Source organism: Nomascus leucogenys, chromosome 12 (genome assembly GCF_006542625.1).
Source record: "Nomascus leucogenys isolate Asia chromosome 12, Asia_NLE_v1, whole genome shotgun sequence".
NCBI lineage: Eukaryota > Metazoa > Chordata > Mammalia > Primates > Hylobatidae > Nomascus > Nomascus leucogenys.
In genome coordinates this window covers 40,956,471-40,973,484 of record NC_044392.1, presented here as the reverse complement: position 1 = coordinate 40,973,484, position 17,014 = coordinate 40,956,471, and the positions used below count along the sequence as shown (strand labels likewise).

Here is a 17,014-nt window from a genome sequence, read left to right as displayed (position 1 = left end):
TATTTGTCTTTTTGCTTATTGGTTTAAGCTCCTTATAGATTCTGGATATTAGAACTTTTGTTGGATACATAGTTTGCAAATATTTTCTCTCATTCTGTAAGATGTCTGTTTAATGATAGTTTCTTTTGCTGTGCAGAAGCTCTATAGTTTACTTAGTTTCCACTTGTCAATTTTGTTTTTGTTGCAATTGCTTTTGGGGACCTAGCCAAAAATTATTTGCCAAGGCCAATGTCAAGAAGGGTATTTCCTATTTTTTTCTAGGATTTTTATAGCTTGAGGTTTTACATTTAAATATTTGATCCATCTTGAGTTAATTTTTGTATATGGTAAAAGGTAAGGGTCCAGTTTCAATCTTCTGCATATGGCTAGCCAGTTATCCAGCACCATTTATTGAATAGGGAGTCCTTTCCCCATTGCTTGTTTTTGTTGGCCTTGTCAAAAATCAGATGGTTGTAAGGGTGTGGCTTTATTTCTGAGTTTTTTGTTCTCTTCCTGTTGTCTGTGTGTCTGTTTGTGTACTGGTACCATGCTGTTTTGTTTACTATAGTCTTATGGTATAGTTTGAAGTCAGATAGTGTGATGTCTCTGGCTTTTTTGTTTTTGCTTAGAATTGCCTTGACTATTTGGTCTCTTTTTTTTGATTCCATATGAATTTTAGAATGTTTTTTCTAATTCTGTGAAGAATGACATTGGTAGTTTGATAGGAATAGCATTGAATCTAGAAATTGCTTTGGGTGGTATGGCCATTTTAATGACGTTGATTCTTCCAATCCATGAGCATGGAATGTTGTCATTTCTGAGAGTTTCTTCTTTCTTATGAGAGGAGCTGAATAGGGGAGGAAATGTCTCTTGGCGTCCTAGTGCTCAGCTCCTGGGTGAGCTTGCACTTCCTCTCTCTTTCATGAATTGTCATATGGGTTCCAGGCACATGAGCATTGCTGTCATCAACATCTTTCCCATCAGCATTTTAACACACTGTTATTTGTCATCTTGACTCCTCTTTCCTCTGAATCACATGGGTGAATACCACAAGCAACATTTTGAACAGAATATCCAGATACCAGAGAATACGATATGATTCTATTTATTTAAAGTTGATAAACAGACAAATCTATGCTGTCAGAAGTCAAGAGAGTGGTTACCTTTGAGGAGGAGGGAGAGGTGGTGAATAGGAGGGAGTATAAAGGAAGGATCCTGGAATGCTAATAATGTCCTATCTCTAGATCTGTATTTGGCTACACAGATTTGTTCATTTTATAATTCATTGAGCTGACATTTAAGATTCGTATAGTTTTTCTCTTTGTATTTCAGCTTAAAAAGTTAAAACAGTAACAAAAGCACAACAAAACAAAATCATGTCTATGGTCTATAAGGACCAAAATGATCTGGCCATTTCTCTTTCTTTGACCTAATTCCTATATTCTCCCCCTTGTTCACTTTGCTCCAGCCTGCTTGGCTATTCCTTGAACAGGCCAGGGCTTTTGCATTTGCAGTCCTTTCTGTCTGGAATGTACTTTCTCCAAATATCCATGCAGCTCACTCTTTTGCCTCTGTAAAGTCATTAATGCAAACATTCCTGCTTAGAGAGTTTAAAGAAGTGTGACCACTCTTTTCACACCATCAGCCCCCATCCACCCTTGCACATCCAGCTGTCTTTGGATTTACCATCTAGTACTTACCATCTAGTATACTTTATAATTTACATATTTGTTTTTGTTTATTTTCTCACCTCTCCACTAGACTGTAATCTCTATGGAGACAAAGATTTTTGTCTGTTTTGTCTACTATTGTGAACATTCTTGAACAGTGCCTGGCATATAGTAAGCATCCCACGAATACTTACTGAGTGAATGGACATATCTCCATTCCATCTCTTGGAGGTTTTCTGTCTGGAATGTTAAAGCTCAGTTCCTTTGGGTAGGGGGTCTGGGCTTACTCAGTGGTCCAAGGACTCACCAGGAGCTGTTCTTCCCTTGCCTAGAACACTCCTTTAAGTTTCATTGATTTTATAGATTGAAATAATTAGTTTATGTAACAAGCCATTCATTCTAATATTTGCTAACTTCTGTGCTAATTCAATTAGTAAAACCTTAGGAACCATGGCATTCAGACCATATTTATTAGGTCTGTTTTATGTACCAGTTTCTGGACTGGAAACTGGGAATATAAGATACTGTCAGTCCTCTGGGTCCATCATCTGATAGAGGAGCCTGACAGGTAAATGAGTAGTTAGTTCTGATGTGGTGGGTTGGGCATTGAGCTAGTGTAAGGCTTGCCTCTGCATTGCCCCCGTATCACTATTGCACTTACACATGCAATTGCAAGCAGTCCTTTCTCTTTGTTATAATTACAAGATTATTTTCCTTTCTTTTCCATAATCTTGAGGTCTGGGATTCTGATTATTATTTCTATATTCCCAGAACTTAGCACACAATTTCTAGCTCAATAAATGTTGAATTGTTAGAGATATGTGCTCCATGGGAGCAAAAATTTAGAGAATCATGAACTGGGGACAGTTGGGAGTTGTCAGGGAACAGTTCACAGGAGATGACACTGTAGTAAAGTGCTGAATAAAAACTATGAGTTCTCCATTACTTAATTATTTGTTATTTTTCCAAGAATGCCTTGCCTTTTTTTTTTTTTTGCACTGCTTTTCCCTCTGCTTAAAATGCCCTTCTTCACCTTTCCTACATGGTAAGCTCCTATTTATCCTTCAAGGATGAGCTAAAATATCTGTTTGCCTCTGCTTATATTTATGGGGATTTTGCATTGGCACATGGGGAAGGGGAGAAAGGAGTTTGTGGTGAAGGAAAGGGAGAAGGAGCACAGGATAGATGATATGGTAGGAATAACTCCTCACAGACCCAAAACCAAACCAAAGCAAAACTAGATTTGAGACAATATGCTTAGGGACAGTGAAGGTCAGATGCTACTGAAAATGTTTACAAGATCCTATGTGAGACTTTGGACAGGAGCAGAGCTGCTTCAGGGCCAAAGTGTTGTGGTGTGGCCCAGAGGGCACACGGAGGTCCTTTTCTCTGCTCTGCCAGGAATCAACACTGATGCTTTGGGAGCATCCGGGACCAGCACCCTTGGCATGGATATTGATGTTCTTGGAATAGGCAGGGCATCTAAATCGCTCTGCTGGCATCCTGTGTGGAGGACCAGAACCAGAAAAGGAGATTAAGAATGGGAAAGATGCCTCATGTTGGCCACAACTCGTAGGTTGCTTTGGGGACTCATGGGAAGCTTTCCTTTGAGACTCTCATAAGTCACTGGGGAACCCCCTGCAACATGAAGGTGGTGCTGAGGTCTTGCCCATCCACTGGTGAGGATGTCAAGACAGCAGACATTTGGGGTACATTTGTTTACAAGTTTCATCTACTATATGATGTGTTTTGGGGAACTCAAATAATATCTTAGTCAGCATTGTATTTCCCCATAACCTGATTCAGGGAACTCAGTGAATGTTAAGTAGATTGGGATTAGAATAGAGAAGTTTTTCAGGGTTACCTGATTAGTGGAGGGTTAGTTTGGAAGGTGTTAAAAAACATGAAGTATTTTTGAAAATTGGCAAAGTATAAAGAGAGCAGTGTCTTAGGAAAGAGAGGAGAGAGGTAGAACTAAGCAGATTCTGAAAAAGAGAGAAAAGTCAAGAAACTTTGGGGTTTCTAACCTGCGGGACTAGCTTAGGCCCATCTATGGCTAACAGGGATATAGCAAGCTGTGTTAGCTCCGCAGGAGGCAAGTACAGTATGAAAGAGAGTAGGGGCTGATTTCTCAAGAGAATTAAAAGAGAAGGGAAGAAAAACATAGTCAGGATATTGAGAAGAAGGTAGGACAAATGGAAGTTACTCTTTAGGGTAACAGAGTCCTGAGCAAATTTGGAGCAAAGGGAAGCAGCTGCGAGAAAAAGAAAAAACTTAAGATATGGTGAAAGGGAGTGTTCAAAACAGTGTCATTTCTGAGGAGGAAGCCAGGTTGGGCTTAGGAGCATAAGTGAAAAGGTTAGTCTTGGGTAGAGGTGGTTCTCCTTTTCTTTTGAGACTGAAAAGAATAAGGTTAGAGATCTCAAAAGATTTAGAGGGTAAAGGGGAAGAAGTTGGAATATTTCACTTACGTTGTTCTCAAAGTTGTTCTAAGAGAAGTAGATCTCATAGAATCTAGAGGAAGACGGATGAGACATGTAAAAGCTGCTATGAGGAATTTGTTAGGAAACTGACAAGTCATCAATAAATGAGTGTGGAAGCAGTGAGGAGGAATTGGCCAAGGTTGGTTGACAGGCACCATTCATGGAGTCCATCCAGTTTTGCATTGGATGGTGTGAAAGTGATTGTGGATTTTGCCATTACCTTCAATGGGAAAACCCACAATCACTTTTGCACCACACTAATAACTTTCTCCAGTGATTATAGCACATGTAGCCCAGGAACAGGGAAAGAAGTTGCTGGGGATCACCTAATACTAGCAATAGGCATAGTATAGGCAGATGTGGCATCAAAGGGGAGAGGGATTTCAGGGGAATGGTGACTACTTTGTTGAAATTGCTGGCCTAAAGTCTGAGGGTCAGTGACATTAGTGAAAATGGCACAATAAATAACTGCAAGGGTCCATCCCTCCACAAAAAACATGCACACTCATGCGAACACACACAGAGTGAGCAAATATTGTCAGAATCAACTTTGTCAGAACTATAGAAACTAGTCAAAGGATTATAGCAACCAAGCAAATGATGAGTCAAAAAAAGAGGCAACTTAAAAATGCTAGGAGTTCTAGTCTGGCCAACATGGTGAAACCCTGTCTCTACTGAAAATACAAAAAAATCAGCCAGGCAGAGTGGAACATGCCTGTAGTCCCAGCTTGGGAGGTTGAGATGGAAGAATTGTTTAAACCTGGGAGGCGGAGGTTGCAGTGAGCCGAGATCACGCCATTGCACTCCAGCCTGGGTGACAAGAGTGAGACTCTACCTCAAAAAAAAAAAAAAAGGAAAAAAAAGGAGTTAAAAAAAGTCAAATACATAGAAACGAAGTATAAAGCAGTGGTTATCAGAGGTGGAGAGAGGGAACAGGGAGGAAATGGGGAGACGTAGGTCACAGGGTACAAAGTTGCAGATATGTAGGGTAAATAAGTCTAGGAATCTAATATACAACATGAAGGCTGTAATTATATGATTGTATTGTATACCGAACACTTGCTAAGAGTAGATTTTAGATACTCTTACCATACTTGCACGAAAAGGGTAACAGTGCAAGATAATGAATATGTTAATTTGCATGACTAGAGTAACCATTTCACTGCATATATCAAAATGTCATGTTGTACAGCTTAGATATATACAATTTAAAAAATGATTGGGGAGCTTTGCAGAATGTTTGATTGCCCCTTCCCTGATCTCTTTTCTCCAACTTGGTAGCAGTCTTGAAGACGGCCGTCTACATTTTCAGTAGCAGACCATGGTCACTGGTTCTAGCAGGCATAGAGCAGACCTGGTTCTGAAAGAATTGTATTTGTCTGTTTTCAACTATCTGGATGCTCCCTAAAGAACTGAGGAAAAGCACTTGTCTTTGTTTCAACTACCTCTCTTTCAGGTAGAAAATTAGCCATGCAGAGGACATTCTCATTTCTGCCAAGGGACAGACAAAATGCTTCATTAAGTGGGTCCCTTATCCTGTGACTCCTGACTGGGTGAGACTCCCCAACAGGGGTTACCAGACACTTTATACAGGAGCACTCCCACTGTCATCAGTTTGGTGCCCCTCTTGGATGGAGCTCCCAGAGGAAGAAGCAGGCAGCCATCTTTGCTGTTCTGCAGCCTCCACTGGTGACACCACCAGGGTGGAGAGGGACCCAGGTGAATAGGGTCTGGAGTGGGCCCCCAGCAAACTGCAGCAGCCTTGCAAAAGAGGGTCCTGTCTGCTAAAAGAAAAACAAACAGAAAGCAACAACAACAGCATCAACAAAAAAGTCCCCACAAAACCCCATCCAAAGGTCAGCAGACTCAAAGATCAAAGCTAGATAAACTCAGGAAGATGAGAAAGGATCAATAAAAAATGCTGAAAACTCAAAAAGCCAGAGTGCCTCTTCACCTCCAAATGACTGTAACACCTCTCCAGCAGGGCACAGAACTGGCTCAGGCTGAGATGGATGAACTGACAGAAGTAGGCTTCAGAAGGTGGGTAATAATGAACTCTGCTGAGCTAAAGGAGTATGTTCTAACTCAATGCAAAGAACCTAAGAATCACGATAAAAGATTACAGGAGCTATTAATCAGAATAACCAGTTTAGAGAGGAACATAACTGACTTGATGGAACTGAAAAACACAACATGAAAACATCACAATGCAATCATAAGTATCAATAGTTGAATAGACCAAGTGGAGGAAAGAATTTAAGAGATTGAAGACTATCTTGCTGAAATAAAATAGGCAGACAAGATTAGAGAAAAAGGAATGAAAAGGAACAAACAAAACCTCTGACAATTATGGGATTATGTAAAAAGACCGAACCTACAACTGATTATGGTACCTGAAAGAGACAGGGTGAATGAAACAAAGTTGGAAAACATACTTCACGATATCATCCAGGAGACTTCCCCAAGCTAGCAAGACAGGCCAACATTCAAACTCAAGAAATACAAAGAACCCCAGTAAGATACTCCATGAGAGGATCAACCAAAAGACACATAATTATTAGATTCTTCAAGGTCAAAATGAAGGAAAAAATGTTAAGGGCAGCCAGAGAGAAAGGCCAAGTCATCTACAAAGGGAAGCCCATCAGAATAACATCAGGCCTCTCAGCAGAAACTCTACAAGCCAGAAGAGATTGGGGGTCAATATTCAACATTCTTAAAGAAAGAATTTTCAACCCAGAATCTCATATCTGGCCAAATGAAGCTTCATACGCAAAGGAGAAATAAAATATTTTTCAGACAATCAAATGCTGAGGGAATTCATCCACCACCAGTCTTGACTTGCAAGCTCCTGAAGGAAGCACTAAATATGGAAAGGAAAAGCCATTATCAGCCACTACAAAACATACTGAAGTACACACTGAAGACCAATGAAACTGTGAAGCAACTACATCAATAAGTCTGCAAAATAACTAGCTAGTATCATGATGACAGGATCAAATTCACACATAACGATACTAACTTTAAATGTAAATGTGCCAAGTGCCCCAATTAAAAGACACAGAATGGCAAGCTGGGTAAATTGTGAAGACCCATTGGTGTGCTGTATTCAAGAGACTCATCTCATATGCAAAGACACACATAGGTTCAAAATAAAGGGATAGAGGAAAATCTACTAGGCAAATGGAAACCAGAAAAAAGCAGGGATTGCAATCCTAGTTTCTGACAAAATAGACTTTAAAGCAATAAAGACCAAAAAAGACAAAGAAAGGCATGGTAAAGGGTTCAATTCAACAAGAAGAACTAACTATCCTAAATATGTATGCACCCAATACAAGAGCAGATTCCTAAAATAAGCTCTTAGAGACATACAAAGAGACGTAGACTCCCACACAATAATAGCAGGAGAATTTAACATCCCACTGTCAATATTAGACAGATCATTCAGACAGAAAATTAACAAAGATATTCAGGACTTGAACTCAGCTCTAGATCAAGTGGACCTGATAGACCTCTACAAAACTCTCCACCCTACAACAACAGAATATTCATTCTATGCATTGCCACATGGAACTTACTCTAAAATTGATCACATAATTGGAAGTAAAACACTCCTCACCAAATGCAAAAGAACTGAAATCACAACAAACAGTCTCTCGGACCACAGCATAATTAAATTAGAACTCAAGACAAAGAAACTCACTCAAAACCACACAGCTACATAGAAATTGAACAACCTGCTCCTGCATGACTCCTGGTTAAATAGTGAAATTAAGGCAGAAAGCAAGAAGTTCTTTGAAACCAATGAGAACAAAGAGACAATGTATCAGAATCTCTGGATGTAGCTAAAGCAGGTGTTAAGAGGGAAATTTAGAGCACTAAATGCCCACATCAAAAACCTAGAAAGATCTCAAATTGAAATGCTAACATTAAAACTAAAAGAACTGGAGAACCAAGAGCAAACAAACTCCAAAGCTGGCAGAAGACAAAGCTGGCAGAAGACAGTTCAGAGAAGAACTGAATGAGACAGATAAAAGAAGAATGCTTCAAAAAATCAAGGAGTCCAGAATCTGGTTTTTTGAAAAACTAATAATATAGATAGACTGCTAGTTAGCTAGACTAATAAAGAAGAAAAGAGAGAAGAATCAAATAGACACAATAAAAAATGTTAAAAGAGGATATCACTACAGACCCCACAGAAATAAAAACAATCATCAGAGAATACTATAAATACCTCTATGCACATAACCTAGAAAATCTAGAAGAAATTGATTAATTCCTGGACACATACACCCTCCCAAGACTGAACCAGGAGGAAGCTGAATCCCTGAATAGACCAATAACACATTCTGAAATTGAGGCAGTAATAAATAGTCTAAAAAGAAAAAGCCCAGGACCAGAAGGATTTACAGCTGAATTCTACCAGAGGTACAAAGAGGACCTGGCACCATTTCTTATGAAACTATTCCAAACAATTGAAAAGGAGAGACTCCTCCCTAATTCATTTTATGAGGCCAATATCACCCTGATACCAAAACCTGGCAGAGATACAACAAAAAAGAAAGCTTCAGGCCAATATCCCCAATGAACATTGTTGCAAAAATTCTCAATAAAATACTGGCAAACCAAATACAGCAGCACATCAAAAAGCTTATCCACCCTGATCCAGTTGGCTTTATTCCTGGGATGCAAGGCTGGTTCAACATATGCAAATCAATAAATGTAATTCATCACATAAACAGATCTAAAGACAAAAACCACAGATTATCTTAAGAGACACAGAAAAGGCCTTCCATAAAATTCAACATCCCTTCATGTCAAACACTCTCAATAAACCAGGTATTGATGGAACATATCTTAAAACAATAAGATACATTTATGACAAACCAACAACCAATATTATGCTGAATGGGCAAAAGCTGGAAGGATTTCTTGTGAAAACCGGCACAAGACAAGGATGCCCTCTCTCACCACTCCTATTCAGCATAGTATTAGAAGTTCTGACCAGGGCAATCAGGCAAGAGAAAGAAATAAAGAGTGTTCAAATAGGAAGAGAGGAAGTCAAATTATCTTTGTTTGCAGATGACGTGATCCTATATCTAGAAACCCCATCATCTCAGCCCAAAAGCTTCTTTAGCTCACATGCAACTTCAGCAAGATATCAGGAAACAAAATCAATGCAGAAGTTACAAGCATTCTTATACACCACACACAGGCAAGCAGAGAACCAAATCATGAATGAACTCCCATTCACAATTGTTACAAAGAGAATAAAATACTTAGGAATACAGCTAACAAAGGAAGTGAAGGACCTCTTCAAAAAGAACTACAAACCACTGCTCAAGGAAACCAGAGAGGACACAAACAAATGGAAAAATATTCTGTGCTCATGGATAGGAAGAATCAACATCATGAAAATGACCATACTGCCCAAACTAATTAATAGATTCGCTACTATTCCCATTAAACTATCATTGACATTTTTCACAAAATTAGAAAAAACTATTTTAAAATTTATATGGAACCAAAAAAGGGCTCATATAGCCAAGACAATCCTAAGCAAAAGGAACAAAGCTGGAGGCATCATGCTACTGGACTTCAAACTGTACTATAAGGCTGCAATAACCAAAACAGCATGGTACTGGTACAAAAACAGACACATAGACCAACGGAACAGAATAGAGAACCCATAAACAAGACTGCACATCTACCACTATCTGATCTTCAAAAAACATGACAAAAACAAGCAATGGGGAAAGGATTCCATATTTAATAACTGTTGCTGGGAGAACTGGCTATCCATATGCAGAAAATTGAAACTGGGGCCGGGCGCGGTGGCTCAAGCCTGTAATCCTAGCACTTTGGGAGGCCAAGGTGGGCGGATCACAAGGTCAGGAGTTCGAGACCATCCTGGCCAACATAGTGAAACCCTGTCTCTACTAAAAATACAAAAAAATTAGCAGGGCATGGTGGCGGGTGCCTGTAGTCCCAGCTACTCGGGAGGCTGAGGCAAGAGAATGGCATGAACCCGGGAGGCGGAGCTTGCAGTGAGCCGAGATGGTGCCACTGCACTCCAGCCTGGGGGACAGAGCTAGACTCTGTCTCAAAAAAAAAAAAGAAAAAAAGAAAATTGAAACTGGACCCTTTCCTCACACCTTATACAAAAATTAACTCAAGATAGATTAAAGACTTAAATGTAAAACTCAAAACTATAAAAACCCTATAATACAATCTAGGCAATACCATTCAGGACAAAGGCATGGGCAAAGATTTCATTATGAAATCACTGAAAGCAATTGCAACAAAAGCAGAAATTGACAAATGGGATCTAGTTAAACTGAAGAGCTTCTGCATAGCAGAAGAAACTATTATCAGAGCCAACAGGCAACCTACAGAATGGGAGAAAACTTTTGCAATCTATACATCTGATAAAGGTCTGATATCCAGAATCTACAAGGAATTCAAACAAATTTACAAGAAAAAAATCAAACAACCCCATTAAAAGGTGAGCAAAGGACATTAACAGACACTTCTCTAAAGAAGACATTCATGCAGCCAACAAACGTGAAAAAAAGCTCAACATCACTGATCATTAGAGAAATGTGATTGAAAACCACAATGAGACACCATCTCATGACAGAATAGTGATTATGAAAAAATCAAGAAACAACAGATGCTGGTGAGGTTCAGGAGAAATAGGAACACTTTTACACTGTTGGTGGGAATGTAAATTAGTTCAACCATTGTGGAATACAGTGTGGCAAATCCTCAAAGATCTAGAACCAGGAATACCATTTGACCCAGCAATCCCATTTCTGGGTATATACCCAAAGGAATATAAATCACTCTGTTACAAAGATATATGCATGCACATGTTCATTGCAGCACTATTCACAATAGCAAAGACCTGGAATCAACCCAAATGCCCATCAATGACTGACCAGATAAAGAAAATGTGGAACATATACACCATGGAATACTATGCAGCCATCAAAAGGAATGAGATCATGTCCTTTGCAGGGATGTGGATGAAGCTGGAAGCCACTATCCTCAGCAAACTCATACAAGAACAGAAAACCAAACACTGCATGTTCTCACTTGTAAGTGGGAGCTGAACAATGAGAACACATGGACACAGGGAGGGAAACAACAAGCACTGGGGCCTTTTGGGGAGTGGGGTTGGGGGAGGGAGAGCATTAAGAAAAATAGATAAAGCATGCTGGGCTTAATACCTAGGTGATGGGTTGGTAGGTGCAGCAAACCACCAGGTCACAGCTTTACCTATGTAACAAACCTGCACATCCTGCACATGTACCCCAGAACTAAAAATAAAAATTAAAAGAAAAAATGTATTAATTAGTTCCCCCAACAAATATTTTCTGAATATCTGTAACTATGAATTCCATTAAACTTACTCTTCAGGTGTTAAAAAAAAAAAAAAGACGTTTATGTGGCCAAGAAACATGAAAAAAAGCTCAACATCACTTGTCATTAGAGAAATACACATCAAAACCACAATGGGATACCATCTCGCACAGGTCAGAATGGCAATTACTTAGAAGTCAAGAAAAAACAGATGCTGGCAAGGCTGTGGAGAAATAGAAACTCTTTTACACTGTTGGTGGGAATGTAAATTAGTTCAACTATTCTGGAAGACAATGCGGGGACTCCTCAAAGACCTAGAGGCAGAAAGACAATTTGACCCAGCAATCCCATTACTGGGTATATACCCAAAAGAATATAAATCATTGTTATAAAGATACGTGTATGTGCATGTTCATCGCACGTGTATCTTCATTGCAGCACTATTCTTAATAGCAAAGATATGAAATCAACCCAAATGCCCATCAATGATAGACTGGATAAAGAAAATATGGTACGTGTACACCACGGAATACTATGCAGCCATAAAAAGGAATGAAATCATGTCCTTTGTAGGGACATGGATGAAGCCAGAAGCCATTATTCTCAGCAAACTAATGCAGGAACAGAAAGCCAAACACTGCATGTTCTTTAAGTGGGAGTTGAACAATGAGAACACAAGGACACAAGGAGGGGAATGACACACACTAGGGCCTGTCGAGGGTGGGGCAGGGGGGAGAGAGAGCATCAGGAAAAATAGCTAATGTATGCAGGGCTTAATACCTAGGTGAGGTTGATAGGTGCAGAAAACTACCAGGGCACATGTTTACCTATGTAACAAATTTGCACATCCTGCACGTGTATCCTGGAACTTAACATAAAATAAAATGATAAAAAAGAAAAAAAGATAAAAATAGGTAAATTGTGCTTCATCAAAATTAAAGACTTTTGTGCATCAAAGAACATTATTAAGAAAGTGAAAAGACAACCTACAGAATGGGAGAAAATATTTTCAGATCATATATAAAGGTCTGGTTTCAAGAATATATAAACAACTCTTATAACTCAATAGCAAAAAGACAAATAATTCAACTAAAATGGGCAAAGGACTTGAATAGACATTTCTCCAAAGAGCATATACAAATGGCCAATAAACACTTAAAAAGATACTCAAAATCATTTGTCATTGGGAAAATGCAAATCAAAACCACAATAATATACCACTTCACACCTATTAGGATGGTGATAATAATTTTTTAAAAAAGGAAAAAAACAAGTGTTGATGAGGATGTGGAGAAATTATAACTCTTATACACAGCTAGTGGAAATGTAAAATGGTACAGCTATTGTGGAAACAGTTGGCAATTTTCCAAAAAGTTAAGCATAGAATTATATGATCCAACAAATCCATTCCTAGGTATATACCCAGATAAAAACAGGTAGTCAAATACTTGTAAACATAGTAGCACTATTCGCAAGAGCCAAAAGGCAAAAACAACCCAGATGTCCACTGATAGCTGAATGGATAAATAAAATGTAGTATATACAGAATATAAAATTCTATTCAGCCAAAAAGGAATGAAGTACTGACACATGGTTCAACATGGGTGAACCTGGAAAACATGATGCTAAGTGAAAGAAGTCAGACACCAAAGGTCATATATTGTATGATTTCATTTATATGAAATTATCCAGAATAGGTAAACCCACAGAGACAGAAGGCAGATTGGTATTTGCCAGGGGCTGGGGGGAGGGGAGAATGGGAAATGACTGCTTACTGGGTACAGGGTTTGCTTTTGGGATGATGAAAATGTTTTAGAATAATAGAAGTGGTGGTTTCACAACATTGTGAATGTACAAAATGTCACTTTAAAATTATTACATTGTGTTACAAGAATTTCACCTTAATAAAAAATGTCTGAGTGTGAATAGAGAAACAATCAAAGCTGAATCTGGGTTAAGGGACCAAAAACAGAGGCATGGACACCTGGAGGTCACATTGGAGATTGCAGATTCTGAGAGGTGGAAAAACACGTGTCTTTGAGGATAATGAAAAAATATAAAACAGCTCTCTGCCTGTTGAGCACAATAAACATTTGAAAGATGTGGACGGTTGGTAAAAAGTAGATAACACTGCTCGGGGGCCATCGGGTCACAATCTCTTCACAGAAGAGCATTGCACATTTTGACTCAACCTCAGAATCAGCCCTCATGTGTTTGCTTTACTTACATTTCCAACCACTGCTCTCTCCTGAACCTCAGAATACCTATATCTGCTTCCTGCAAACACACTCAAAGTTAGTTCCTATTTCTTCCTCCCTACAATCCCAGTATGACTGAAGTCCATTGGAATTTAGAACCTTGCTTCTCAGTGTGGTCCATGGACAGGCAGCATTGTTGTCACCTGGGAGCCTGTTAGAAATGCAGAATCTCAGTCCCTATTCCACAATCAGCATTTTAATAAGATTCCCCCAAGTAATTTATATGCACATTTAAGTTTGACAAGTTTCCAAATTTCCATCTATAAAAGTCAAAATGAAGAAACAAACGAGATTTATTTTCTCTAGGAAGTCATGATGCTTGATTTTAGCTAAATTACTGTTTTGTTCTGTTAGTTTTGCCACCCAGGGCTTGAGTTAAAGGAAATGGGATTATTTTTCAATATGGTTTGTCTTTTCCACTAAATTTTCTAAAAGGAGTCAGGATAGTGCCCAACCCACTTGAAAGAACGTAGGCTGGCATGAATCATTGTTTTTCATGGTTGTTTCAAAGATCGATTTCATTTGCCCCACACTTTTGCAACAGTGGTCTTCTTTCCCTTCCTAAACCACTCCAGGCTCTTTCCTGCATCAGGGCTTTTGCACACATGATCCCCTCTGCCCTAAAATCTTCTTCATTTGACTTTTCCTGTTTAACTTTTCACACCCTTTAAATATCAGATGTTACTTTTCCAGAAAGTCCTTTCTTCATCATTCAGTCCAAAGCAGGTCCCCATGTTTTTCTCTTTCAAGGTGCCCTGCTTATTTTTTATGCTGGCCTCACATTTTCTAATTATGTACGCATTTGTGTGAATATATGACTGTGTGTAAGCTAAGTAGCATAGTGAAGTGGCTATGAGCACAGACTCCGGAGCCAAACTTCCTGATTTCCAGTTTTAGCAGCCGCTTCCCTCCTCCTGGGTCTCCGAACACCTGCATCTGCCTCCCGCAAACTCATTCAAATGTGTTTCTCTTTCTATACCCATTTCCCCCATAAGTGTGGGGCAGTGAGCAAGTTACTTTAGTGTTCTGTGCCTTTTTTCCCCATCTGTGAAGTGGAGATTGGAGCACTGTATATTTCATAGGGTCATTATAAGAAGTATTCATGGAAATAGGGAGAAGAAGAGGAGTTTTAACACAAGGACATTCAGAATATTTTATTCTAGAGGTGGAAATAATTTTGCAGGGTGGTAAAAATGAAGCAAAAACTCAAGATTCTGCTCCCAGGTCAGGAAGGGGCTCTTGAATGAAGGAAAGAATTCTCTCTCTTTCTGCATTTTATATATATTTCCCAAAGTTCTGTTCTCATTCCAGTTTTCTCCTCAGCTTAACATATCTCTATGCCATTGATTTTTAAGTCTCTAGCCTCAGCTCTACCCCTAGTCCTAAGTTCCCAGGAACTTTCACGTAACTTCCTCATCTATAGCACACTGACATCCTAAAATCAGTAGGTCCAAAACTGAACTCACCTTCCTCCTGTGGCTGCTCTCCACCTTCCAATTTTGTCACTTTCTTTGGCTATCCTGTCTGAAATTTCACTGCCCTCTTTACCATATTTCATCTCTCCCTTTCCTTCTTGATTTATTTCTTCCTTATCACTACCCAACACACTATTTTACTTGTTTATCTTTTTTTACGGTTTGTCTCCTGCTAAAATGTTAACTCCATGAGAGCAGCAATTTTTGCTTGCTTTGTTCATGATGTATTCATGCAAACTAGAACAGTGCCAAGCATTCAGTAGGTGCTCAATGAATATTCCTTTCTCATTCCAATTACCAATTAATCTACCTAACTCCATATTGATGGGATCTCTTGCTTCGGTCCCTTCTTTCTCTTATGCTGCTGCCACACTCGTTCAACTGTTATTGTTTCTCATAACTATTACAAGAGCTTGTCGCATGCTGGCTAATGAAATTTGGGCAAATTATTTAAATTAACTTCACCTCAGTTCTTCATTTTAAAATGGAGATAATAATAGTATAAATTCATAGAATTCTCATGAGACTCATAATGTGCGTACAGCACCTGGCACAATACTTGAAATACAATAAGCGCTCAGTGAATGCTTCCTACTTTTATCTGCTACCCTGGGCTAGCTCTGGACTAGATTTCCACTGGTCTCCTGGCCTATCTCTGCCTGAATGCTATACTTTGTCTCCCCTGGACCACTTGTAGTTCCCCAAATATGATATGAATCTTCATCTTCTCCATATAATGGACAGCAGGAAACAAGAAGCCAGCTGGATCAGTTCATTCTTTTCTCACTGCCATATATAATGCATTGCTGGACTAGCTAGCCCTAACTTGCACTAAAGGAGGGGAGAGATGGAAACCTTTTTTTTTTTTTTTGCAACGAGCAAAAGGTGAGAGGGTTATTTTTAGCATGTTTGGTTGGGCCCAGAAAATTTGGCTCAACTGAATAATAGGTTTTTAGTACTTTAGATGAGGATAGTGAGCTTCAGGAAGGATAAGTGACCTCCTTGAGGTTCACAGTACGATAGTAGATAAATTGGTATGAGGGCCCATTTTCTTGATCTTGGTACTCTTTATAACACAAGATGCTGGTCATAAACCACAAACAGTCTTGTCTTCAAAAGCTTATTTCCTCTGCCCCAGCAAATAACTTTCTTACATGCAGATACAATTGAAATTGTTCACCGACAACCATCTCAGGCTTATCGCATCCAAAGTTGAGAGGAGGTAGTAGTATATCAGGTAACACTGCCAGCGTCCCCTTTCCCGCCCCAATCCCTTGGCAGAGAGCCAGACAGACACCTGTATACAGACGATTTAAGTTCAGCAAGCTGCACAAAACCAGGGAGTCACTCAGTGACTACACCGGTCTGGATTGGCATTTACCTGGGCCAAAGCAGAAGACAAACAGGAGCGATTGGAACAGCCACAACATGCTTTCCGCGGTGAAGACTGGTGCTTGAGACCTTGAGGCAGTCAACGTTTTTGCCCTTCTGTCATAAACTGAAAATACTTTTTGCTGAGACTTCCCCTTCCTCTCAGGGGCGTGGTGACAACTTCTTCCCCTGCACTAAAAATCCTAATTTGTAACTGTGTTAATTCTTTGTTTACTTTTTTCTGAGCTAAGTGCACAAATCTTTTTTTTTTTTGAAAAGAAGATAAAGTCCTTTATTGCATCTTTCATAAACTTATATATAAAAGTCTGTAAGGAATTTCCTAAAATCTACTAGAACAAATAAATGAGTTCAGCAAGGTGAAAAGATACAAAACCAAAATATAAAATTCAATTGCA

At 39.2% G+C, this 17,014-nt stretch overlaps 1 protein-coding gene across 4 annotated transcripts in view; it reads right to left on the bottom strand.

The window, feature by feature from the left end:
- The window catches only part of SLAMF6 (SLAM family member 6), a 29,338-nt gene extending 12,624 nt beyond the window's left edge, over nucleotides 1-16,714 (bottom strand). The window contains exon 1 of one of the 4 annotated variants that reach the window (XM_003258713.3): nucleotides 16,609-16,714. In XM_003258713.3, the coding sequence (XP_003258761.1) occupies nucleotides 16,609-16,657 (49 nt within the window). In that variant the 5' untranslated portion in view covers nucleotides 16,658-16,714. The remainder of the gene's footprint in view (nucleotides 1-16,608) is intronic. The other 3 variants (XM_003258714.3, XM_012511046.2, XM_003258712.3) reach the window with 3 other exon arrangements.
- Between the last annotated feature and the right edge of the window lie 300 nt (nucleotides 16,715-17,014).